General features: G+C 37.0%; 1 protein-coding gene and 1 pseudogene across 2 annotated transcripts in view; one reads left to right on the top strand and one right to left on the bottom strand.

The window, feature by feature from the left end:
• The first annotated feature begins 412 nt into the window (after nt 1-412).
• LOC125138146 (DNA endonuclease RBBP8-like) lies at nt 413-2,586 on the top strand (annotated as a pseudogene).
• A 6,371-nt stretch (nt 2,587-8,957) lies between these two features.
• Nucleotides 8,958-25,392, bottom strand: part of TTC33 (tetratricopeptide repeat domain 33) — a 39,760-nt gene continuing 23,325 nt past the window's right edge. For both annotated transcript variants that reach the window (XM_047766582.1, XM_047766592.1), the window contains exons 3-5: nt 17,140-17,221; nt 14,826-14,957; nt 8,958-10,189 (exon numbers count right to left, since the gene is read on the bottom strand). In XM_047766582.1, coding sequence (XP_047622538.1) covers nt 9,836-10,189; nt 14,826-14,957; nt 17,140-17,221 — 568 coding nt within the window. In that variant the 3' untranslated portion in view covers nt 8,958-9,835. The remainder of the gene's footprint in view (nt 10,190-14,825; nt 14,958-17,139; nt 17,222-25,392) is intronic.

The following is a 25,392-nucleotide window of genomic DNA, read 5'->3' as shown; positions in this document are numbered from 1 at the left end:
AACCTTTTTTTTTTTTTTTTGTCTTTTTGTTGTTGTTGTTGTTGTTATTGTTGTTGTTGTTGCTATGTCTTGGGCCGCTCCGGCGGCACATGGAGGTTCCCAGGCTAGGGGCTCAACCCGACCTGTAGCCACCGGCCTACGCCAGAGCCACAGCAACGCAGGATCCGAGCCGCGTCTGCAACCCACACCACAGCCCACGGCAACGCCGGATCGTCAACCCACTGAGCAAGGGCAGGGACCGAACCCGCAACCTCATGGTTCCCAGTCAGATTCGCTAACCACTGCGCCACGACGGGAACTCCCCTCAACCTTTGTTTTTAATGAGGTCAGCATTACTCTGATTCAAGAACCAAAAAAAAAAAAAAAAAAAAAAAAAAATTACAAAAAAGTACAGTCTAATATTTTTCATGAACATAGATGTAAAAATCCTTAATAAAATATTACCAAATTGAATCAAAAAGACCTTTAAAAGGATAATCCATCATAACTAAATAAGGTTTATTTTAGCCCAGAAATGCAGTTGATTTGACATTTGAAAATTACATGTCGGGCTGTCCTGAGGGGGCTGCTTTGCCACTGGGGGATTGGCAGATTAGTGAGGGAAAGAGGAGAAAAGCAAACAGGGACCATCTCTTCACAGCCCCAGAGCATGCTCCCTTCCCTGCTGCCAGCATTCCGGGATCTTGAGGCAACCTTGCAAGCCTTATTTAAACTGGCCAAAGACAACTTCAGACATACATGATATAACAGAAAAGATCAGAAAACACTAGGCAACTGAAGATGAATGTCTAGGGAAGCAGTTGTGGAAGCTCTAGTTCTGCAGATGTATCTAATGACTTTAAGGATCTTTGGACAAAACTAAAGGAGTATCATGACAAAGGAGCACAAGGCGTACAAGTAGAAGTAACCAAACTGAAAAAGGAATTAATTTTAGATGCACAAAGACTAGAAGAATTCTTCACCAAAAATCAACAGCTGAGAGAGCAATGGAAAGTTCTTCATGAAACCATTAAAATTTTAGAAGATCAATTAAGAGCAGGATTATGTGGGATTGCTATGCATAACGGAAGAACACATACAGAAGAAAACAGCAAGAGTTGTGAAAATATTCAGCAGCAGAATCTTAAACTTATCACAGAGCTTATGAATAAAAAGAATACTCTACAGGAAGAAAATAAAAAGCTCTCTGAACAGCTGCAGCAGAAAACTGAGAATGATCAGCAACATCAAGCAGCTGATCTTGAATCTGAGGAATATCTAATTGCAGATTCACCAATAACAGCCTTTTTATTTTCTGGTGCTAACTGGGGATGAAGAAAGGAGAAACTTCACATCCGATACATGGAACAAAAACACACTAAAGTGGAGCACTCTGGGTGTGCAAATGAACCGAGAAAACTTCAACAAAGTCTTGCAGTCATCCACAGCATAAACCTAATGAGTTCCCATCATAGCTCAGGGGTAATGAACCTGACTAGTATCCATGAGGATGCGTGTTCGATCCTTGGCCCTGCTCAGGGGGTTAAGGATCCAGTGTTGCCGTGAGATGCTGTGTAGGTCGCAGATGTGGCTCGAATCTGGCATTGCTGTGGCTGTGGCTAGGCTGGCATCTATAGCTTCAATTCCACCCCTAGGCTGGGAACTTCCATATGCCTTGGGTACGGCCCTAAAAAGCAAAAAACAAACAAAAAACCTGGTCAGTCCACAGAGCACATGAACTCGCATCAGTTTTTCCATAAATCCGTGTAGAATTGCTTAAACAAAGTCTCTACAAAAAAGCCAAGATGTATACCCTTTGAAAATAGCCGGTGGAGTATATATCCAGGAGCAGAAATTTCTCAGTATAAAATGGATATTACCAAAATGGATACAAAGGATGGTAGTCAGTCAAGATTAGCAGGAGAGATATCGGACATGGACTGTTTCACTTGGTTAGTGAAATTATGCTTTTAAAATGAAGAAGCAAGAGCAGAAGGGAGAAAAAAGTCCAAATGACAATAAAAAAAAATGAACAATAATAGCCTGGAAGATATGTTTGATCGGACTATACATGAAGAATATGAATCCTGTTTGGCAGATAACCTCCCACAAGTATCAGATGAAGATAAGAAATTATCAGCTACTACAAAGAAACCAAACACTCATGGTCATAAACAACATAAAGTCAAACAGAAAGCATTTGTGGAGCCATACTTTAAAGATGATGAGAGACTAGCTCACAAAATTTTCCTCAAATCGAGGTGGTTCGGGAAAAAGAAGAGAAGAAAATTGTTTGAACACAACATGTAAGGAATGTAAAATTTATTATGCAGATTTCCCAGCGGAAGAAAGAGAAGTTGGCTTCCTGCTCAAGACACCAATTCTACTACATTCCATCCGACACACCGAGAGTCTCTGGGAAGCTGGTTTTCCTTCCACTCAGACTTGTATGGAAAAAGATTACATTAAGGAAGATTTCGATCCTTGTCCTTGTACAAAAAGATGGCAGCCTTACAATGCAATATTTTTCTCCAAAAGGCAAAGAGCAGAAGTAGTGGAGCAAACACAGGAGAGAGGACAATTTTCTTTTCAGTTATTTATAATTAAAGTTGGTATTAAACATTGATTTTTTTCATCTTCTGTAAACTGATTTATAAATCATTTTTCTATTGAAAAGGTTTTAAAATGGCATCTTCCCACCAAACCAGCAACTATTTAAAATGTGGATAAATTTATGTTGTATTTTCTTGCTTTTGCACCTTTAAAATAATAAGGTGCTTTCATTTTGCACTCTAACTTGAGAATTGTTTATTACTTTATTTGGTAATACCTAATTACAATTTTGAAAAGAAAAATACATGTAATTCATCATATTAACAGAATAAAAGAGAAAAATCATATGATATTCTGGTGGATGCACTATAAAAAGTTCTCAGCAGACTAGGGAAAAGAACTTCCTCAATTTAACAAAGGACACATATAAAAACTACAGCTACCATAAAACTTAATAGTGAAAGATTAGAAACACAGCAAGAATGTCCATTCTCGCAGCTTCTATTTAACAGTGTAGTGGGGATTCTAGCCAGTGTAATAAGGCAAGAGATGGAAATAAAAGGTGCTCAGTTTTCATTCACAACATGATAATATGTGCAGAACAGCTTAAAGAATCCACAAAAAAGTTAATGCAACTAATAAATGAATAATCAAGATTGTGGGCTACAAGGTCAGTACGCAAAAATCAATTATATTTCTATGTAATAGTATCAAACTGCAAAATGAAATTTTAAAAACACTTTTCACAGAATCAAAAATATGAAATACTCAGGGATTAAACTCACCAAAAAGTATAGGGAAGACTTATTGACAGAAAACTAAAAAACATTCCTAAGAAATTGAAGATCTAAAACAATGACAGGAGGTTGCTCAGCAGATTAAGGACCCGAAAGTGTCTCTGAGGATTTAGGTTCAATCCCTGGCCTCATTCAGTGGGTTAAGGATCCAGCATTGCTGTGGCTATGGCATAGGCCAGCAGCTGCAGCTCCAATTTGACCCCTAGCCTGGGCACTTCCATATGCCATGGGTGTGGTCCTAAAAAGACAAAACAAACAAACAAAATGGGATACTGTTAAGACAGGAATTCTTCCCAAACTGATATACAGAGTCAATAATTCCAGTCAAAATCCCAGCAGATCAGGATGTAGAGACAAATAATTCTAAAACGCATATGAATGAAACTAAAACAGTAAAAACAATTCTTACAGAAAAAAAAAGAACAAAGTTGGGAAAATCACCCTGGTTTTTAAGACTAAAAGACAGTGTGGAACTGGCTAAAGAATAGACATATAGATCAGTGCAACAGACTCCAGAACTCAAGGCAGACCCTTAAATACATGGTGAAGGATAGTTGTTTTTTTTGTTGTTGTTGTTGTTTTAATGAATAGTATTTGAATAACTTAAAATTTAAAAAAATGAATCTATCACTTTACCTCATACATTACATAAAAATTAATTTGAAATGAATCACAGACGCAATTATATAGAAGCTAAAACTGTAAAACTCCTAGTAGAAAACAGAAAATTTTTCTGATCTTTGAGTAAGCACATATTTCTCGGCACACAAAAAATATAACCAACTTCTACTCTTCAAAAGGTATCATTAAGAAAAAGGCAAGCCATGGATGGGGACAAAATATTCGTAATACATACATATCAGAATTTTTATTCAGAATATAGAAAAATCCTTAGAACTCAATAAGATAACCTGAATAAAAAAATGGACAAAATATTTGAAAAAGCACTTCCAAAAGAAGATATACAAATGTCACATAAGCTTTTGAAAAGATGCTCAACATCATCGGGGAAATGCATATTAAAACCACATTGAATACCATTATACATCCACTAAAGTCACTAAAATGAAAAGCAACAGCAATGCCAAGCATTGACAAGGATATGAAACTTTTTTAATATACTGCTTGTTGGAATGCAAAATGGTACCAGTACTTTGGAAGTTTCAGTTTCCTCTAAAGCTACACATATATATGCACCATAAAACTTAGCAATTCCACCCCCAGGTACTTAAATATAGATCCACACACAGATTTACGGCATATGTACATAGCAGCTTTATTCATAATAGATCAAAATGCAGATGTCTATCAACAACCTAGCTGTCTATCAACAGATATGAATAGTGACAAATTGTGGTATAACCATACAACAGAATAATGCTCAGCAATAAAAAGGAACATACTACTCATATGTATAAGAGCATGGAAGAATTTCGACATGGACGGATTTTAATAGAATTAGGCTGAGTGAAAAAGCTCAGAAAGAATATATATTTTATATCTATTTACTAGAAATTCTAGAAAAGTCAAATCTATAGCCACAGAAAGCAAATTAGTTGAATAGTGCTGGTTGTTGGGGTGGAGGGAAGTGACTACAAATGAGCATTTGAGAACTTTCTGGGTGATGGAAATATTCTACCTATTGATAATGGTGAGGATATTCACACTTGTCAAAACTCTTCAAACTGTAAACTTATAATGAGTACATTTTATTACATATACATTACACTCTTAAGAAAGACAAGATGGGCAGAGATATTGTTACATATTCTTTCTTTCAAATGAAATCTAGAGTCAATATTGTGGTCTATCACAATGCCCAGGCAGTAGACCTTTTAAATATCCTGAACAAATGTTTGCATGTTGCCTTGTCATTAACATGACCCATTTTCAATAGAATTTCCATGATTTTAAAAAAATATAAAATTAGAAATTCCCAATTTGTTTTTGTCTCAGGCTTACTTCGAAATACAATCTGCACTAATCTTTGTTGGGGTTTGCAGAGTCATAAAAATAACACCCCCTTTCCCCTTCTGACTTTGAGCCACTTGAGAGACAAAAAGTCATGCAAAGATTTAATGTCAGATTTATTGCTGAAAAAGTCTAAGTGGATGTAATCTGGGTTTGAGCCAACAAGGGCCACCTAATATCAAAGCCAGAATTAGACCTGCTCACCAAGGCATGGGCCTTCCTGCACAACTACAGGTCTCCCCTTGCAGTGGCAGAGCGCCTTCACTGCAAAACATATTATTTCTGACAAGAGCCCACAACATAGGCTCTATCCAGGCATGACACATCTGGAGAAAAAAAGGGAGAAAGGGGTTTGTATGTCCAGTTCTTTATCCTAAACTCCCTTTACTGAGGAGGTGGGAAGAGAGACTGGAATTCCTTGGTTAACAGATGTCCAAAGCAGCACTGTGGAAAAAAAGCCATGCCCATCCTCTGCCTTCCCAACAAAGACTAGCTTAAGATAAGCATTTTTTTACCCTTTCTTCCACCTTGGCACACATAGCAGGTGAAGTTCACACACAGCACACATTAAGGCACAATTCATGGTACACAGCTATAGGACCACCCCTTCTCTTCCATTCAAGTGGGCATATTTAATTACATGTGGCTAAAGTGACATATTTCATTTTAACTTCCTTTGGTAATGGGTAAATCATTTACAGATTTGTGTATTTTATCACTGGTTAAAAAATAATACTTTCTCAATCCTACAATGTCATCGATTACAAAATAGACCATCAGTTTAATGATATCTCAGGAAAAACACACTTAATACGCCCATTGATTTGACGATAATTATAGTGCTATGGTTCTTGTGTCAACGTAGAACTCACTTAGATACATGTATGTCACGAAGTCAAAATCCTAAATCAATTTAGAAGGGTTTCTGACTCATGAAGCTGAAATTAAAGAAATGAATGACAATTTCCTACTGCTGGGAAAGAGAGTGAGGCAAGTTTTTGACATCATTACATAAAGCATAATTTTCAAACTAAAAGGGCTATACTGATCAGTTATAACCATGGAAATTCTAGCATTCCGAGACGAAGCTTTTAATTTAAAGCCTTCACTACAGTTTTGACATATAACATCAATTTAAAAGCTGACAGCATACTTAGACTACCATAAAATTTTGTACGTAGGCCCCAATTAAAGTAGATCTAGGTTCTGTGATCTATACCTTGCACGACTTTTCAATGTTTATAATCTAAGAACCTGTTGTCCTGAGAATAATACATGATTCTCAAATTCTCAGGTATGGTCTGGATGTGTAGTGCTCTAATGAGCGTTTATGCCATAAAATTTTAAAATAAGAATCATTCAAATTATATTCAATATAACTTGTGTTTAGTATTTCAGAAAGTATATTAAATATTTTTAATTGTATCAATATCATAAATTATCTTTCTTTCAGATTCACAAGAATTTGCTATTACAGTTAGAAAGCTTAGTAAAGATCTATCAGGGAGTTCCTGTTATGGCAGAGTGGGTCAGTGGCGTCTCTGGAGTACTGGGATGCAGGTCTGATCCCCCACTCAGCAGTGGGTTAAGGATCCAGTTTTGCCACAGCTGCAGTGTACATCACAACTGTGGCTCAGATCTGATCCCTGGCCTGGGAACTCCATATGCTGTGGGGCAGCCAAAAAAGAAAAAGAAAAAAAGATCTATCAGTAGTCACATCCTTATAAAATAATATATGTATTTTTCTTTTCATGTACATAAGAGTATAAACTAAGGATCTTTTCAGGCCTGAAGAAATGAGCTGCCTTTCCTCTCCATAATTCACTATTTCTTTCTCTCCTTCATCTTGCATCTAAAACATCATATATCTAATCTCTAAATAAGGAAGAGACTAACCTGCCTACCCATGTCAATACAGAGGAAACAGTAGGTTCATCAATAGACCTAGTAGCTACATGCACTCCATCCAGGGTCTTGCTTCTTTTGGGTTGAGGTGTAGAACTTATACCAAGATTAATCACCAAGCGATGGCCATCTGTCCTATGATATCGAAAGTAGTGACTTTTGGAGTTCCCATTGTGGCTCAGTGGGTTAGGAACCTGACTAAAATCCATGAGGATATGGATTCGATCCCCAGCCTCTCTCAGTGAGTTAAGGACCCAGCATTGCTGTGAGTGGTGGTATATGTCGCAGACACGGCTTGGATCCCGCATTGCTGTGGCTGTGGCATAGGCCAGCAGCTACAGCTCCAATTTGACCCCTAGCCTGGGAACTTCCATATGCCATGTGTGTGGTCCTAAAAAGAAAAAAAAAAAAAGGTAGTAGTGACTTCTCACTTTCAGATAAGCAAAAGATTACAAAGAAGCTTTCCTCCTTTCTTAAAATCAGAAGAAAGTAAGGTTAAGTAACTCAAAACTAATTCAAGTTCTTCACAGAAATACCATATACTGAGTATTTCACGTGCAAGACACCATACAAGGTGCTTTACATATTTTATTTTTACATGAGAAAGAAATTAAATAAATCAAATTTTTTTAAAGCTAGCAACACAAAACAATAGGCAAATCTTTAAAAGGTGAAAAAAAAAGTATTTGTTCACAAATAATACAATAAACAAACACCCGTTACTCAAAACAACATACAAAATGGTAAGAGCTCACTCCTATAGATACCCAACTACCTATCCTTTGAGTATTCTTTATTAACCAAAATAAAATATAATTAATATCTGTGGGTTTTTTTGGATCTTTCTAAAACTAACCTCTCTGGACCAGAGCTAACTGGCTGATATAACTTTGGGGAAAAATATAATGCTTTTCAAGACAAGTGCTAACCTCTCCAAATCTGAAAAAAAGAGGTAATTATTCCACTAAAGGAAATGTTCTCTAAATCATCTGACAAAAACATAGACCATTACATACATGCTCCAAGATAGAAAGGTAAGCTTCCTTACAATAAAGTATCTTACTTCATCTCTAACAAGGATGAAATTAATTTTACACCAATTACAGCTTCCTGAGTGTCAGAATTAACAGTGCCAGCAGTTCTATATAACTGTACTTCAATATATGTTGTATAAAAATAATAATTAACATTACAATGACAGTATTGATTTGTGGATGTGACTATGAACTTTCAATGAAATATATTCTTCAATATGTCCTTTTCTACTCATGGAATTGAACCATAAATCACATTTCAGTTTCTATTTATGTTGTGCCTAAAGTATTCACTCACTGGCACTTTAATAACATCTCTTCTTTTAATTTTTAGAAAGATATAATTTAGCTATTTAGATATAATTATAATTGTTTCTCATTTCACTGAGTAGTTCCAGGAAAATTATTTGGAAAAGGAATTCTAAAATATCAGCTGAAAAGTTATAAGCAAGGGATAAGTTAAGAACTTTAAAGGTTTTTAATCTTTTAAAAATAAGGAAAAGAAGGAGTTCCTGTTGTGGCACAGCAGAAACAAATCCAACTAGCATCCATGAGGATGTGGGTTTGATCCCTGGCCTTGCTCACTGGGTTAAGGATCTGGCACTGCTGTGAGCACTGGTGAAGGTCGCAGATGTGGCTCAGAACCCGACTTGCTGTGGCTGTGGCACAGGCCAGCAGCTGTAGCTCTGATTTGACCCCTAGCCTGGGAACCTCCGTATGCCTTGGGTGCAGCCCTAAAAACAAACAAAAAAAAACAAAAAAAAAGGGAAAAGAAAATACTGCTTTTGACTGGGACATTAGCAGTGCAATTTGTTTTGATGCATATATAAGAGCTACTTGTTTAAAAATGTACATCTTAAAAGTGACTTGCTATCTACTGTAATAATTAAAAAAAAATAAAACCATCATTCTGATATTTATCAGTACTTTATACATCTCACAAATACTGAAAGTGGCATCAACCATTGTTATAATTTTAAAGTTAAAACATAAGCAAAAGCACAAATCGGAATTCAGAGAAAATTCAGAAAATGTTCAGCATGTACGCATTTGCATGCATTTTCAGCCAAACTTTCAAAGATTCTATGTATAACCAAATAACAACTTTGAATCAAAATGAGTATCAAAAAGGCTCAAGCTTTGTGAGAGTCTTACTCTAATGATGCAAGAAAAACAGAAGAGTGAGTAGTAACAGTACATTTCTATCAGGGAAAGAAATCACCTACCTCCTTTATCATAAAGCAAAAGTCAACAAGTCAACATTTTAATAACACTGGTGGTCAAGTTATGCACTATCGAGAATTTACTGTTCAGGTTGTGTCTTTGAAAAGCGTTCACTCATATATTTGCATTAAGTTATTTAAGCTTATTAACCAAATATTGTACTCAGAATTTTAATCTTAGGAGGAAATCATAACTTAACAAAGTATAGTCCAAACACTATACAATAATTCCTCAATTTAGTTTTTCTATGGCTCATCTGAGAAACCTATTTATAAACAGGAGTTTTGCCCTGTTTCTCCACAGTAAATGCCCCCATGCCTAAAACCTCAAGTGGCAAAATCAAAGACAGATTCCAATGACTCCTGCTGGGCTTCATCGGGCTTTGATAAAAACAGAGCCATCTGGCGGCGCAGCACCATCTTCCGTCTCAGTCACAGTCTCTACAGTCCCAGAAGCTGACACGATAACCATTGTTTTATTTGCTGAAACTGTCTTCTGTTTTTCAGCAATAGCTGCACAAACAGCAACAATCTCATCACTTTCAAAGTCATAATCAGGAATTGACTTTGGTGAGAAATGTGTTACTTCTGTTGGTGCTTCACTTTTTTTAATCCTCTGTGCTACCTTCTGCTGCTCCTGGAGCGTTCTTGCCCAAGAAAGGTCTTCTTTCCAGATTTCAGGGTTCATTGGATAGATATGAAGGGCTATTTGAAAACTTCGAATTGCCTAGGAGGGAGAAAGTGTCAGAGTTTTTGTTTGCTTAGTTTTAAAAATGAGTGTATTTAATGTAATACATAATATCCACATCTCTCTCATTTTTTTTTCTTTCTCAACATATTGGACTGTAAAGATGGAAGTTAGATCTGTGCTCTAACCACTAGATGATAGTTACAATTTAAAAAAAAGTCATAGTGTGAAAGAAAGTGGCTGAAAAATTGTTGATGAAGTCTAAAAAGTACATTTAAATGGAGGTACTGTGTCCCAGTATCAAGGCAAAAAATCTTTATCATCATGTAAACTTCTTTATCCACAATACAAAAGAAACTGATCTTCATGATTACGCCCATGAGGCATTCTAAGACATGAAAAAGGTGCTGAATTAATAAAATTTATATTTCATGAAAAATACAGAGGTACTGATATTATAGTTTGGAACAAGGCAAATGCATTGTTCAGCTTCTGCAGATGAGCAAACATATGAAACTGGGAATTTCCTGAGATAACTCATAATCAGAAGGATACTAGGAATGCACACCTTTGAAGCCAATAGTTTAGATCATAATACTGATAATATGTCTTAAACGTCACAGGAAACAGGGACATTGTATAATAATAAAAGGGTCAATTCATCAGAAACATGTAACAATTATAAATATATATGCACCCAACATCAGAACACCTAAGAATATAAAGTAAACAATGACAGAACTGAAGGGAGAAAGAAATAGCAATAAAGTATTAAAGAAGACTTCAATACTCTATTTTCACTAATGGATGGAACACCCAGACAGACAATCAATAGGAAACAGAAGACCTGAACAACTCTACAGACCAAAGGGACCTAACAGTCATATATAGAATGTTTTATCCAACAGCAACAGAATTACACACTATTCTCAAGAACACAGGGAACATTTTCCAGGATAGATCACATCTTAGATCACAAAACAAGTCTTAAAGACACTCCAAGTATCTTTTTTGACTACCATGGCATAAAATTAGAAATCAAGATGGAAACTGGGAAAATTTACAAATATGTGGAAATTAAACAGCATATTCTTGAAAAACCAGTGAATCAAAAAGAAATCAAGGCGTTCCTGGTGTGGCTCAGTGGAAACGAACCCAACTAGTACCCATGAAGATACGGGTTCGATTCCTGGGTTACTCTGTGGGTTAAGGATCTGGCGTTGCTGTGAGCTGTGGTGTAGGTCACAAATGTGGCTCCAGTCTGGTGTTGTTGTGGTTGTGGTGTAGGCTGGCAGCTGTAGCTCTGATTTGACCCCTCACCTGGGAACTTCCATATGCCACAGGTGTAGACCTAAAAAAAAGAAAAAAAATTTAAAAAAAAAAAGAAATCAAAAGAGAAAACAGAATGTATCTGAAGACAAATAAAAATGAAAATATAACCTATAGATACTCTAGGATACAGCAAAAGCAGAACTAAGTAGGAAGTTTTTAATGATAAATGCCTATGTTAAAAAGAAAGATCTCAAGTAAAAAAACCTTTAAAGTTTTTGTTTGTTTGTTTGTTTGTTTTTTGGTCTTTTCTAGGGCCACACCCTCGGCATAGCTTTTTACACTTCAAAGAATTAGAAAATGAAGAACAGACAAAGCCTGTAACGATTTTCCAACATATACACTCGACCCTGCTAAAAATCTAAATAATTACTCATAGAGATATGTCAAACTTTTAATTTACTGCTTGTTCTACTGATGTGTGTATTTTCTTTTTTTTCTTTTTTTTTTTTCCACTTTTTAAGGCTGCACCTGCAGCATATAGAGGTTTCCGAGCTAGGGGTCGAATCAGAACTACAGCTGCCAGCCTTCACCAGCAACAGGGGATCCAAGCTGTGTCTATGACTTACACCACAGCTCACAGCAATGATGGATCCTTAATCCATGAGTGAGGCCAAGGATTGAACCCGCATCCTTATGATCCTAGTCAGGCTTTTTAACTGCTAAGCCATGAAGGGAACTCCTTATCTGGTATTTTCTTATGTTTTTTTCCCACTGTATACATATATTAAGAATTCTTAGATGTTAGAAAATTTGCTTGCTTTTATTTTTATAGTACCCCTTCATCATGACATTGTGTAGCTATTTTTTAACTATTCTAGTGTTTCAAAAGAATAGCTTAAGTTTACATAAAAATTATAAATTTAGACTTTTTTCAAGTAGAGCCCTAAAGTTGTATTAAATAGGGGAAAATATTTTTAATTCCTCCAAGAATTTCACAATAGAAAGAAATGTATCAAGGGAAAAAAAACAACAGTTGAACTGGTACTCTTACTTTAAAAACTTAAAATATTGAATAATTTTACTTTTATTGGTTGATTCAAAGTATCTTTGTTGTCTCTCCTGTGGTATATTTTCTTTCTTTATAGGACAATCTTGTTAAATATTATGTCCTGGAAATTTTTTTTCCATTACCACAGGCACTTTTAGCAAAACAGATAATGATTTTAAGTTTTTAATAAAGGAGAAATTGATAAAAATTATTATGGATAGACTTTTATATTGCTGTTAACTTACTAGAAAACTAAATTAGTTTCTTTTTCCCAACTCTGATGCAATTTTAGTCTTCAGATTAAAAAAAAAAAAAGATGGGAATTCCTAAAAAGACCCCCCCCCCAAAAAAAATAAAAGAAGAAGAAAGATGACTATGCTTTAAATGGCAAGGAAAGAAAACAAACTTTGGTTAAACTGGTTTCTACCACTGGAATCTTATTTCAGATTATCATTTTTAAGTTACTTTACTTCAAAAATTTTTTTTTCTTTTTTTTTTTTTATCTTTTTAGGGCCACACCCGTGGCATATGGAGGTTCCCAGGCTAGGGGTCAAATCGGAGCTGTAGCTGCCAGCCTATACCACAGCCACAGTCACACCAGATCCAAGCCACACCTGTAACCTACACTGCACCTCACAGCAATGTCAGATCCTTAGCCCACTGAGCAAGGCCAGGGATTGAACCTGTGTCCTCATGGATGCTAGTCAGATTCCTTTCTGCTGAGCCATGACAGGAACTCCACTTTAATCAATTCTTCTCTCACCAAAATTCCTTAGCATCTCTGAGAATCTGACAAACATTTTTTGATAATCAGAAATAATGATGTAAGAGTATCAGAAAAAATCTAAGTTATGTACAACTTACTAAAGTCATTAATAAAGTTAAATTCAGGATTTACCAATAATTTTAGCCTTTAAAGAAAGTTTTTGGGGTTTTATTTGGTTTTGCTTTATTTTTTTCTATTAATGGTGATACACTATTTTCATTTAATTTACCATTTGTGTTTCAGTTTTGTCAGTTGACCCAATAATGTCTTTATTTATTCATTTATTTTTATTTTATTTTATTTTATTTTGCTTTTTAGGGCCGCACCTGTGGCATATGGAAGTTCCCGAGCTAGGAGCTGAATCGGAACTGTAGCTGCTGGCCTACACCACAGCCACAGCAATGCGGGATCCAAGCCACATCTGTGACCTATACCATAGCTCACAGCAATTCCGGATCCTTAACCCACTAAACAAGGCCAGGGATGGAAACTGCATCCTCATGGGTACTGATCAGATTTGTTTCTGCTGAGCCATGACGGGAACTCCTGGTTTTGTTTTATTTTTAACTATAAAAGGCTAATAAAAGCATAAAAAATCACAATTTATTTAAGGACAAAGAGGAAATTTGGCACCACTATATTAGATTTGCAAACACTTTTTAAAAAATTAAGTTGGGTATACATGGCCCAGTCAAAACAAAAACAAAACAGGACAATTCTCACAGTCAACTCTGACCTACTTAGCCTTTGCTACCTACAAGGCATAGTCCAGACAAGCTTAGAAATGCATTAAGTACCAGTTTATAGTAAATTTTATACAATGAAATGTATTCATTTTCATAAGCTTCTACCCTTCCCTATTTCTCCCCCCACAAGCCCCTTTTCAATCTAAATAATTTTTTCTTTTGTCTTTTTAGGGCCACGCCTGTGGCATATGGAGATTCCCAGGCCAGGAGTTGAATTGGAGCTGTAGCTGCCAGCCTACGCAACAGCCACAGCAACACGGAATCCAAGCCACATGTGCAACGTACACCACAGCTCGCAGCAATGCTGGATCCTGATCCCGCTGAGTGAGGCCTGGGATCAAACTTGGGTTCTAGTGGATGCTAGTCATATTTGTTAACCACTGAGCCACGACAGGAACTCCTCAGTCTAAATATTTATCACCATTACTCTGCCATATTCTACTCTTCTTTCCTCAACATAATCTTTTAGTGGTTTTGTCTCCATGGTGATATGAATACCACTTTATAATGTGGTAAATTTAATGATGCAAGGAATTAAGCTAAGAGTTATTTTGTATTTAAATAAGGTTTATCAAATGCCAACATTTCATGTTCATTTTTTTTTTAATTCCCATGATGCCAAATACTCGAAAAATATTCTGACACTGATATAACTGATGTTTGCAATGGAAAAAGATGTTCGGTAATAACTTTGATCTGTGTTTATGGGTTAATACCTTCAAAAGGTTACTTGCTATTTACTTTTTTGGGTCGATTTGATAAACGACTATTTACTTTTTGGTTCAGCTGATCAAAAATATGTCAAAACAAAATGTCATCACTGTAATACTCTGACTTCCTTACCAAGACTATCTCTCCTAATCCAAGCTGAGCACGCCCCAAAGTTTGCCAAGACTCCCACGAATGTGGATTTCTCTGGACAGCCATTTCTGCAGCATGAACTGCTGGGAACATTTCATGAAGAGACATTAGGACCTAAAGCCAAAAAGAAGAAACAAAACCCATCATTCATATTCATAAATGAGCAAACTAAACACTAGCCAAAAAATGGATAATCATATATAAACAACTCTTTTCATTTTAAAAATATATTTTTAGTCTGGTAAACATTGTAAATCAGTGGTGCTGACTCCCTCCTCTGCTAGTCAGGGTTAGAAATTATATTCTTCCTACTCCTAAAACAAACTGAAAAATATTAACTATTCCTTTTTCAATTATTGAACCCTACTGTTCATCTGGTCAAAACCAGGTGGCCATATTCTGGCCATGGTGGCTCAGAGCTCTTTGAACTCTCAATTCCCCTTCTATTTATTCTACTTACAATGTGGTTTTTAGGGAACCCCAGGTACTGCTGTCAAACTAGGTAAATTTAAATTCGTTCAACCACCCATCCTGTCCCTAGCAAACATCTTTCTGCTAAAAATATCATTTAAACATTCCACCAGTCTCCCCAAAACCAAGTTCTTCAAATCATACAAACCAGAAAAATCAGGGAGGTCCAGACCCCTCCACTTCAATTTATGAGAAAGGGCTGGATTTTATCTATAATCTTTGGGACCATTTGTATTTCACAAGATTTGTGACACAACCAGCATTATCAGGTTCCATTTTTTTGTTGTTGTTGTTGTTGCTTTTTAGGGTGGCAACTGTGGCATATGGAAGTTTCCAGGCTAGGAACTAATTGGAACTGCTAATTGGAACTGCAGCGGCGGGCCTACGTCACAGCCACAGCAAAGCCAGATCCAAGCCACTCCTGCAACCTAAATCACAGCTCACATCAACACCAGATCTATAGCCCATTGAGTGAGGCCAGGGATTGAACCCGCATCCTCATGGATACAAGTAGGATTCGTTTCCACTGAGCCACAAGGCAACTCCTATCAGGTTCCAAATTAAACAACTCATTTCACACCGCTTGTCACAAATCCTACCTTTAATATACAAACATATTCAAGGCTGAAAATGAAAGACTTATCCAAGGTCCTTAAAGCACTTCATTCAGTGGACATATTTTATTTGAGTTTTTCCCGGCAAACTAAAATCAGAGCTGGAAAGGGATGTGCCCTGTTTGGGATCATCATCTGAAGGTTGTCAGTTTGTAGATCAAGTCTGAATTGCAACTACTCCCTGATAAAAGTACATTTAATGTTCTGTTTGAGATTTTTAAAGTCTCTTGGATAACCTAATACAAGTGCTTAGAAGTTTTCTTTATGAACTTTCCCACAAAATATAATAAATGCATTTTTAAGTACAAATGTTATTTTTAAACTATTAATAAATTGAGTCTATTCTGACCTTTTACTAAGGACTCAGACATTTTTGGAGAAACGGCATCATCTAAAATCCAATCCAAGGAGTGTCTGTTGTGGCTTGGGGTAATGAATATGACTAGTATCCATGAAGATGTGGATTCAATCCCTGGCCTTGCTCAATGGGTTAAGGATCCAGCATTGCCATGAGCTGTGGTATAGGTGTCCCAAACACAGCTCAGATCTGGCATCACTGTGGCTGTGGTGTAGGCCAGCAGCTGCAGCTCCGAATCGACCCCTGGCCTGGGAACCTCCATATCCCATGACTGCAGGCCAAAAAAAAAATCCAATCCAGGAATTCCCGCTGTGGCACTTGGGATCAGCGGCATCTTGGGAGTGCTGGGATGCAGGTTTGATCCCCAGGATATGGTGGGTTAAGGATCCAGCATTACCACTGCTGTGGCTTAGGTCGCAACTACGGCTCAGATCTGATCCCTGGCCTGGGAGCTCCACATGCCTTGTGGCAGCCAAAAAAAGACAAAAAAAATCTGATCCATCCTCATTCTGAAGAGACTAAGTTATTGCTAAATCCACTACAATTAATTTCCAAGGAAAGCTAAACACATTTCATTTATTTAAGTGATCACAGGTGACTTTTTAAAAGATATGCATCTGCTCATATCTTACCCACAGTTAGGTTGAAATTAAAGTTAACTTCATTGTGAAGGCAAACAAATTTCAAATTTGATGCATAAAGAAGAGTCATAAATAATATGGTGACATACGTCTTTCTTAAATAAACTATATTTGAAAAAGAAAACGGGAGGAAATGCTCTTTTGGTTCATCATTGCTCACCAGACAAACAGTGCAATTTTATAACCAAAGTGAAATTCTTCATAGTCATTACCTGTGATTTCATCTCATACAGGGTAGCATCATTTGGGGTTAACTGTAGTGCTTCATCCCACTTCTGAATTGCCTCTCGATATCTATGGGTGTTAAAGTTATATCAATATTATATTTTCAGTAAGTTTTTCAAAGAACTCTATCAAATTTAAAAAAACAGATACTAAAAAATAATTGTTCATCAAGAAATATCTCTATTTAAGAACTGATATTTAGTTTTTTACAAAACTTCCATATTGTTCTTCATAACGGCTGCACCAGCTTACATGCCCACCAACAGTTTAGGAGGGCTCCTTTTCTCCACAACCTCTCCAGCATTTACTGTTTGTAGACTTTCTGATGGATCCTTGAAAATCTAAATATAGAACTACCATATGACCCAGCAATCCCACTCCTGGGTATACATCTGGAAAAAACCATAATTTGAAAAGATACATGCATCCCAATGTTCACTGCAGCACTATTTACATAAATAGCCATAACATGGAAGCAACCTAAACATCCATCAAGAGAGGGTTGGATAAATAAGAGCAAGTACATATATACAACAGAATATTACTCAGCCATAAAGAAGAGTGAAATAATATCATTTGCAGCAACACGGATGAACCTAGAAATTATCATACTAAGTGAAATCAGACAGAGACAAATATCATATGAGATCACTAACATATAGAATCTAATTTTTAAAATGACACAACAGAACTTACAAAACAGAAAGAGACTCCAAGATTCTGAAACCAAACTTATGTTTGCCAAAGAGGAAACATGGTGGGGGAAGAATAAATTAGGGGGTTGGGACTGATATACACACTACTATATATAAAATAGATGAGTAACAAGGACCTACTGTATAGCATAGGGAAATTTACTCAATACTGTGTAATGACCTATATGGGAAAAGAATCTGAAAAGGAATGGATATATGTATAACTGATTTACTTTGCTGTATGCCTGAAATTAACACAACTTTGTAAGTTAACTATATCCTAATAAGATAAATACATAAATAAAATGTAAAAAAGAACTGATAATACTGATATTTAAAAAGGAAGAAAATTTAAGAGATGAACGGAAAGGATAGCAAAAGAGGATAAAGCAAAATATAAGTAAAAAGACCTTGAAAATCTTTCTCCAACATTTTATTTTCTAGGCTAAGAAATCACCACCAGAACGTCTTTTTTTCTCATCAACCTCAAGGTCTGCATATGTTGTCACTCATCTTAGATCTATCACAAAGGTGTTTTCTCAAGAATTCATAATCCAATTGCAACCCTTGGCTCCACTGCAGCAATCCAGCTGACGCAGACGATAATTTAAGATGTTGCCGGGTCATTTTGTAAAGATTCTTCAGTTTTCAGGTTCTTTATCTATAAGCTCCATGAGCATATGTCTTGTTTATCACTATCAACACATAAGTTTATGAGAAATGGGTACCATGAATGGAAAACAGTAAGAAGACAGTGATTGCCATCATGATCTTTTCATCGATGTTCTCTCAGTCATGACTCTTTTGAACAAACTTCTCTACCTAGAGGTCCTATAGACACCTCAAACTCAAATGCCCAAAACTGACCTTAGCATACACCATGCCAAATCTGCAGTAGCACAGCAGCACTTACTTTTTAAAAAACAAAGGAATGATTAAATCCTATATGGTATCCAAAGCAGTCATTGTCATAGCATCCTTCCCAAAGAGTTAACTCATGTTTACTTGAATATTTCTAGAAGAAGAAAGTTATAATTACCAGAACATTCTTCACTGCCATGAGTTGAAACTTCCTATCCTGTACTTTTCCCTCAATAATACTAATTCTGCTTTTAGAGCTAAACAGAAAATATATAATCCAACGGTTTTCATTTCATGCTGGATCCTGTCTCAGATCAATGAAAACAAATTCTTAGAGTAGTGCCCAGGCATCAGGTAATTTCTGAAATTTCCTCAGGTTATGCTAATAAAAATCAGGGCTGTAAACCACTAATATCTCTCATAGGCTATTAAGCCCTACCATGTGCTATCTTCTCTTGAATCACTTTTTGTTACCCTTCATTTCCCCTGTACATATTCTTGGGCATAATTTCCTACCTAAAATGTGAAGATCCAAATCAAATATAACAACCAAAATGTGGGCTCATTTGCATTGATCATTATTTAAGCAAGGAGCAGAAAACTAAAGAAATAAAGGCAGAATTTGGTAGAAAACACAAAGTTAGGAGTTCCCGTCATGGTGCAATGGAAATAAATCCGACTAGAAACCATGAGGTTGCAGGTTCGATCCCTGGCCTTGCTCATTGGTTAAGGATAGGCGTTGCCATAAGCTGTGGTGTAGGTCACAGACACGGCTCAGATCTGGCGTTGCTGTGGCTCTGGCTTAGGCTGGCAGCAACAGCTCCAATTGGACCCCTAGCCTGGGAAGTGAGAAGCTCCACATGCTGCAGGTGTGGCCCTAAAAAGACAAAAGACAAAAAAATAAAAAGAAAGAAAGAAAGAAAATACAAAGTTAAAGAACATAAAAAAGTATATTCTCTGTCTCAGTTTTCATCCTGCTATAGCATTCCTTTACTAGTAAATAATACAAATGGCTAATATTGTCTCCAGTGTCTTATGCCATTGTGGCAAATGGCAAAAGGGCTATAACTATCTTAGAATAAGTTTACCACATTGCCAACTCCATGGCTAGAAGCAGGGGTGAGAGTGGACAGAGTAGGAGTGCACATTATAAAGCCTGCCTTAGCTGTCACATGGATTGTAGCAATGGCTACTGTTATTTTGTAGTAGCAGGCTATGTATAACTGAAAGCTGAAGAATTACTACACAATGGCTGGCAGTCTGAATATGCAGAAATGATCATCAGAACTACTATTAATATCTTCTTCCCTAACAGAGGCCCCTGCTGGTCCTGAGGAAATATTTGTTTGAAGATGGTATTTAACTCTGGTGAAAGACTACTTGAAATTTTATAACTACCAATGATTTGAAGACTGTGACTGTTGTTCATCTCATCTTTATGAAGCACGACCATGATTCTGTATGTTTTTCCCTGCCTCTGCCTAGAACAGCAAAATTATTACGTCACAAATCAAATCTCTATGAGTTCTCGCTGTGGTGCAACAGGCATCTCTGCAATGCCAGGATGCAGGTTCTGGCCCTGGTCTGGCACAGTGGGTTAAAGGATCCAGTGCTGCTGTAGCTGTGGCATAAATTGCAACTGCAGCTCAGATCTGATCCCTGGCCCAGGAACTCCACATGCCTTGGGGCAGCCAAAAAAAAAAGAGAGAAAACAAAAACAAACAAAACAAAAACAAATCAGGAGCTCCTGCTGTGGCTCAGCAGAAACAAACCTGAGTAGTATCTATGAGGGTGTGGTCCTCAAAACAAATACAAATCAAATCTCTAAGAACTTCACTAAGTGAAAATTATTTTTACAAAGGATTTTGCCAAACTCAAGCCTCTGTCTAGAGCCAGGGTCCAGTTGAGATAAGCAGTCTCACTGTCCTTCTAGCTCAAAGATCCCTAAGAGTGCTCCATGCACTGCTCTGTTTTCCATGGACTCTGGTTACTCCTGCACAGTGTCAGGCTATGCCCAATAGCCTAGCCTGCAAGGGCCTGAGTGGCTGGCACACAATTCTCCATATAGACTCCATGCTTAGCGGGTGGTAGACATAGACTGGCTAAACCACTGTGTCTCACTGTTAGCTTCTAGTTAACCTGAATGGGAATCTGAGGCCCAAATTTATTTATTTGTTTGTTTGTCTGTTTTAGGGCCACACCCAGGGCAAATGGAAGTTGAGGCTCAAATTCACTTACTTATTCATTCATTCATTCATTCATTTTAAAGCCATACCCAGGGCATATGGAAGTTCCCAGGCTAGGGGTCAAATCACAGCTGCAGCTGATGGCCTACGCCACACCCACAGCAATGGCAGATCTGAGCCATGTCTGCAACCTACACTGCACCTCACGGCAATGCCAGATCCTTTAACCCAATGAGCAAGGCCAAGCATTGAACCCACATCCTCATCGATACATTGATTCTTAACCTGATGAGCTACAATGGGAACTCCTCAAATTTATTTTTAAATAATTCTCATGTCAGTGTTAGCTTAGGCCCACCTAATGCACTTCAAGGTAAGTCCATTTAAGTGTCTTTTCAGGTGCCAGGAAAATTCTTTATAAATTCCCAGTACTTTATTAAAGCACCATCAACTACACAGAATTAATTAACTAGCTGCTTCTGTAGCTTTACCACCTATCAGAGAATACTACTTGGATTCATATAGTAACCACTAAAGGGAACCATTTTTATAGTCTTTCCTTTCCCAGCCCTCTCAGATAAAGCAGCCTCCTTTAAGCCAAATGTCCTTTGAAAAAGAAGGATGGAAAGGAAAAGACACAAGGACTTCAGCCGGTATTCCACCTAGCAAAAAAGAAGATGAAAAGAAACATACAGAGAAGGAATGAGAAAGTCTGAACTTCAATGGTGGACTCTTTAAACCACAGGGATAAAAACCACAGCTTACAGACAGGAAGGAAAGGGAAGGAGGAAGAAGATCTGCAGATCCCAATGGGCCTCTTCCTTCTTTGATCTGCACATGCACATCTTTTAAGAGAGGCTAAGACTGTAAATCTATGCTGGCCACTAAGACACACTGGTGGCTTATGTTGGGTATTCAATATTCTTTTAATATAAAATGTTCTTATATCAGGTTTTCCTTATGTTCCTTACCTAAGTAAATGACCATCTGTTTTGACATAAAAATTGTTTCCTGGGTATACAAATAGACAAGAATCAGATAACAAAGGAAAGCACATGCACGGCACTGCAGGCATGCACACATACACACAAAGAAAAACTGAAGACACAATTTCACCACCCAAAGATGATAACAATAGTTAACATAGTTAACATTTCATTGTATATCCTTCTAGCTTAAGATAATGTATATAATAGCACATACAAAACATTTTCTCAGGTTTTGATATCATCCAATGCTTTTCCCTAAAGCATAATGCTTAAAGACTGATTACTACTGTTTCAATGCAAAATTCATTCAAATGAATCCTCTATTATTGTTAGCCATTAATAGTTACCCTTTGGGAACCCTACTGCACTGTTGGTGGGAATGTAAACTGGTACAGCCACTACGGAGAACAGTTTGGAGATACCTTAGAAATCTATATATAGAACTTCCATATGACCCCGCAATCCCACTCTTGGGCATCTACCCGGACAAAACTCTACTTAAAAGAGACACATGCACCCGCGTGTTCATTGCAGCACTATTCACAATAGCCAAGACACAGAAACAACCCAAATGTCCATCGACAGATGATTGGATTCGGAAGAGGTGGTATATATACACAATGGAATACTACTCAGCCATAAAAAAGAATGACATAATGCCATTTGCAGCAACATGGATGGAGCTAGAGAATCTCATACTGAGTGAAATGAGCCAGAAAGACAAAGACAAATACCATATGATATCACTTATAACTGGAATCTAATATCCAGCACAAATGAACATCTCCACAGAAAAGAAAAACATGGACTTGGAGAAAAGACTTGTGGCTGCCTGATGAGAGAGGGAGGGAGTGGGAGGGATTGGGAGCTTGGGCTTATCAGACACCACTTAGAATAGATTTACAAGGAGATCCTGCTGAGTAGCATTGAGAACTATGTCTAGATACTCATGTTGCAACAGAACAAAGGGTGGGGAAAAAAATGTAAATGTAATATATGCATGTAAGGATAACTTGATCCCCTTGCTGTACAGTGGGGAAAAAAAAATAGTTACCCTTTGGTACGAACTTCCAACTATAAGATGAATAAGTTCTCGAGATATGTACAGTTTGGCATGGTTACTATAGTTAACAATACTGTATCATATACTTGAAAGTTTCTAAGAGAGCAAATACTTTCTTTCTATTTATTTATTTATTTATTTATTTATTTATTTATGCTTTTTAGGGCCACACTCACTGCACATGGAGGTTCCCAGGATAGGGGTCTAATCGGAGCTACAGCTGCCGGCCTACACCACAGCCACAGCAACGTCAGATCCGAGCTGCGTCTGTGACCCACACCACAACTCACGGCAGTGCTGGATCCTTAACCACTGAGCAAGGCCAGGGATTGAACCTGCAACCTCATGGTTCCTAGTAGGATTTGTTTCTGCTGCACCACGATGGGAACTCCTAAGAGAGCAAATCTTAAATGTCTGCACCATACGCACAAAAAGTAATTTTGTGAGGTGACAGATGTGTCAACTAACCTTACTGTGGTAATCATTTCAAAATGTATAAATATATCAAATCATCACAAGGTACTCTTTAAACTTACACAATGTTATATGTCAATTCTACCTCAATAAAGCTGGAAAAAATTACCCTTTGGCCATTACAATTCTCTTTTGGAAGGAAGTCAGCCATGAATAATAGTTATTAAGGAAAAAACATAGTTTGGAGGTCAAATATAATACATCAAATATCTATATTTGATGTAAAACTGCCTAGAAATGAGATCATCTTAGAAGGAAGGTTATATAACTCAAGATTCATTTGCGATTTCCTGTAATTAAGAAAAAAAGCAACAGAAGGGAAAATAAATATTATATTTACTCAACTATACAACTCTCCTTCAGATTTTCCATTAATATAATGTCAGGTTTACATGGGATGGTTCCAATTGGTTTAGTTATTAGAACTAGGAATCTCTAATCAAAAATTCAAATGACACTAATACCCTTAAAATATAATGAGATTATATCTAAAAAACAAGTCATATTCATGCTGTTTAATCCTCTGAAACTAGCCTACATGTTTAACAATTATAATCATAATTTAAAATTTTTGGTCTTATAGTAAAGGAGGTGAATCTTCATAATGAAAAACATAGCAGTAGCCTCTCATGTCTCCTCTCCTCAATCTAGTCTCCAAAATACAGGCGTGCCTGTGGCAGAAGTTTCCAGACCAGGGAATGAACCCGTGGCACAGCAGTGACAATGCCAGATCCTTATCCCACTAGGCCACCAGGGAGTTCCCAAGTACTTTCCATTTGAACTATGTAAACAATAAGGACATGTACATGCATACTAATTATTTTCAAAACTTTTGTAAGGGACAAAGAACTTTTTTCCTTCAACAACTTATCCAAGATATGGAAACAACCTAAATGTTCATTGACAGATGAATGGATTAGGAAGATGTGGCACATATACACAATGGAACACTATTCAGCCATAAAAAAGAATAAGGTAATGCCATTTGCAGCAACATGGATGCAACTAGAGATTCTCATACCAAGTGAAGTAAGTCAGAAGGAGAAAGACAAATACCATATGATATCACATATCTGGAATCTAACATATGGCACAAATGAACTTATCTACAGAAAAGAAACTCACGGACATGGAGAACAGACTTGTGGTTGCCATAGGGGAGGGAGAAGGAGTGGAATGGACTGGGAGTTTGGGGTTAGTAGATGCAAACTATTGCATTGGAGTGGATAAGCAATGAGGTCCTGCTGGATAGCACAGGGAACTATATCCAACCCTTTGAGATGGAACATGATGGAAGATAATATGCGAAAAACAATGTTTATATATGTATAACTGAGTCACTTTGCTGTACAGCAGAAACTGGTGCAACACTGTAAATCAACTATAATAAAAATTTGTTTTTAAAAAAGGCAAGTGACAGAATGGTGTATCTATTTAGAATGTTACCATTTATGATGTTTTAAAAGATCTATAGCCCCACATGCTTATAAATATAAAGATTATCTTTGGCAAGGTATCAAGAAACTGGTAACCATAACTGCCTGTTGGGAAAGTGAACTAATAGACTAGAGGACAGGAGTTAAGGCTAGACTCTTCATCATATGTCCTATTATTACTACATTTGCTTTTTACAATTATGAGTATATATAACTGCCTTTTTCATTAAAAATTGTAATGGAGTTCCTGTTGTGGTTCAGTGGGTTAAGGACCTGACATCTCTCTGAGGATGTGGGTTCCATCCCCAGCCTCGCTCAGTGGGTTAAGGATCCAGTGTTGCTACAAGCTGCACATAGGTAGCAGATGTGGCTCTGATCTGGTGTTGCCCTGGCTGTGGTGCTAGGCTTGCAGCTCCAACTCCAATTCCACCCCTAGCCCAGGAACTTCCATATGCCACAAGTGCGGCCATTAAAAAAAAAATGTTTTAAGAATAAATTAAACAAACCATGGATCTGGGGAAGATCACCTACAGAGG

This window comes from Phacochoerus africanus, chromosome 1 (genome assembly GCF_016906955.1).
Source record: "Phacochoerus africanus isolate WHEZ1 chromosome 1, ROS_Pafr_v1, whole genome shotgun sequence".
NCBI lineage: Eukaryota > Metazoa > Chordata > Mammalia > Artiodactyla > Suidae > Phacochoerus > Phacochoerus africanus.
This window is presented reverse-complemented; position numbering and strand designations above follow the sequence as displayed.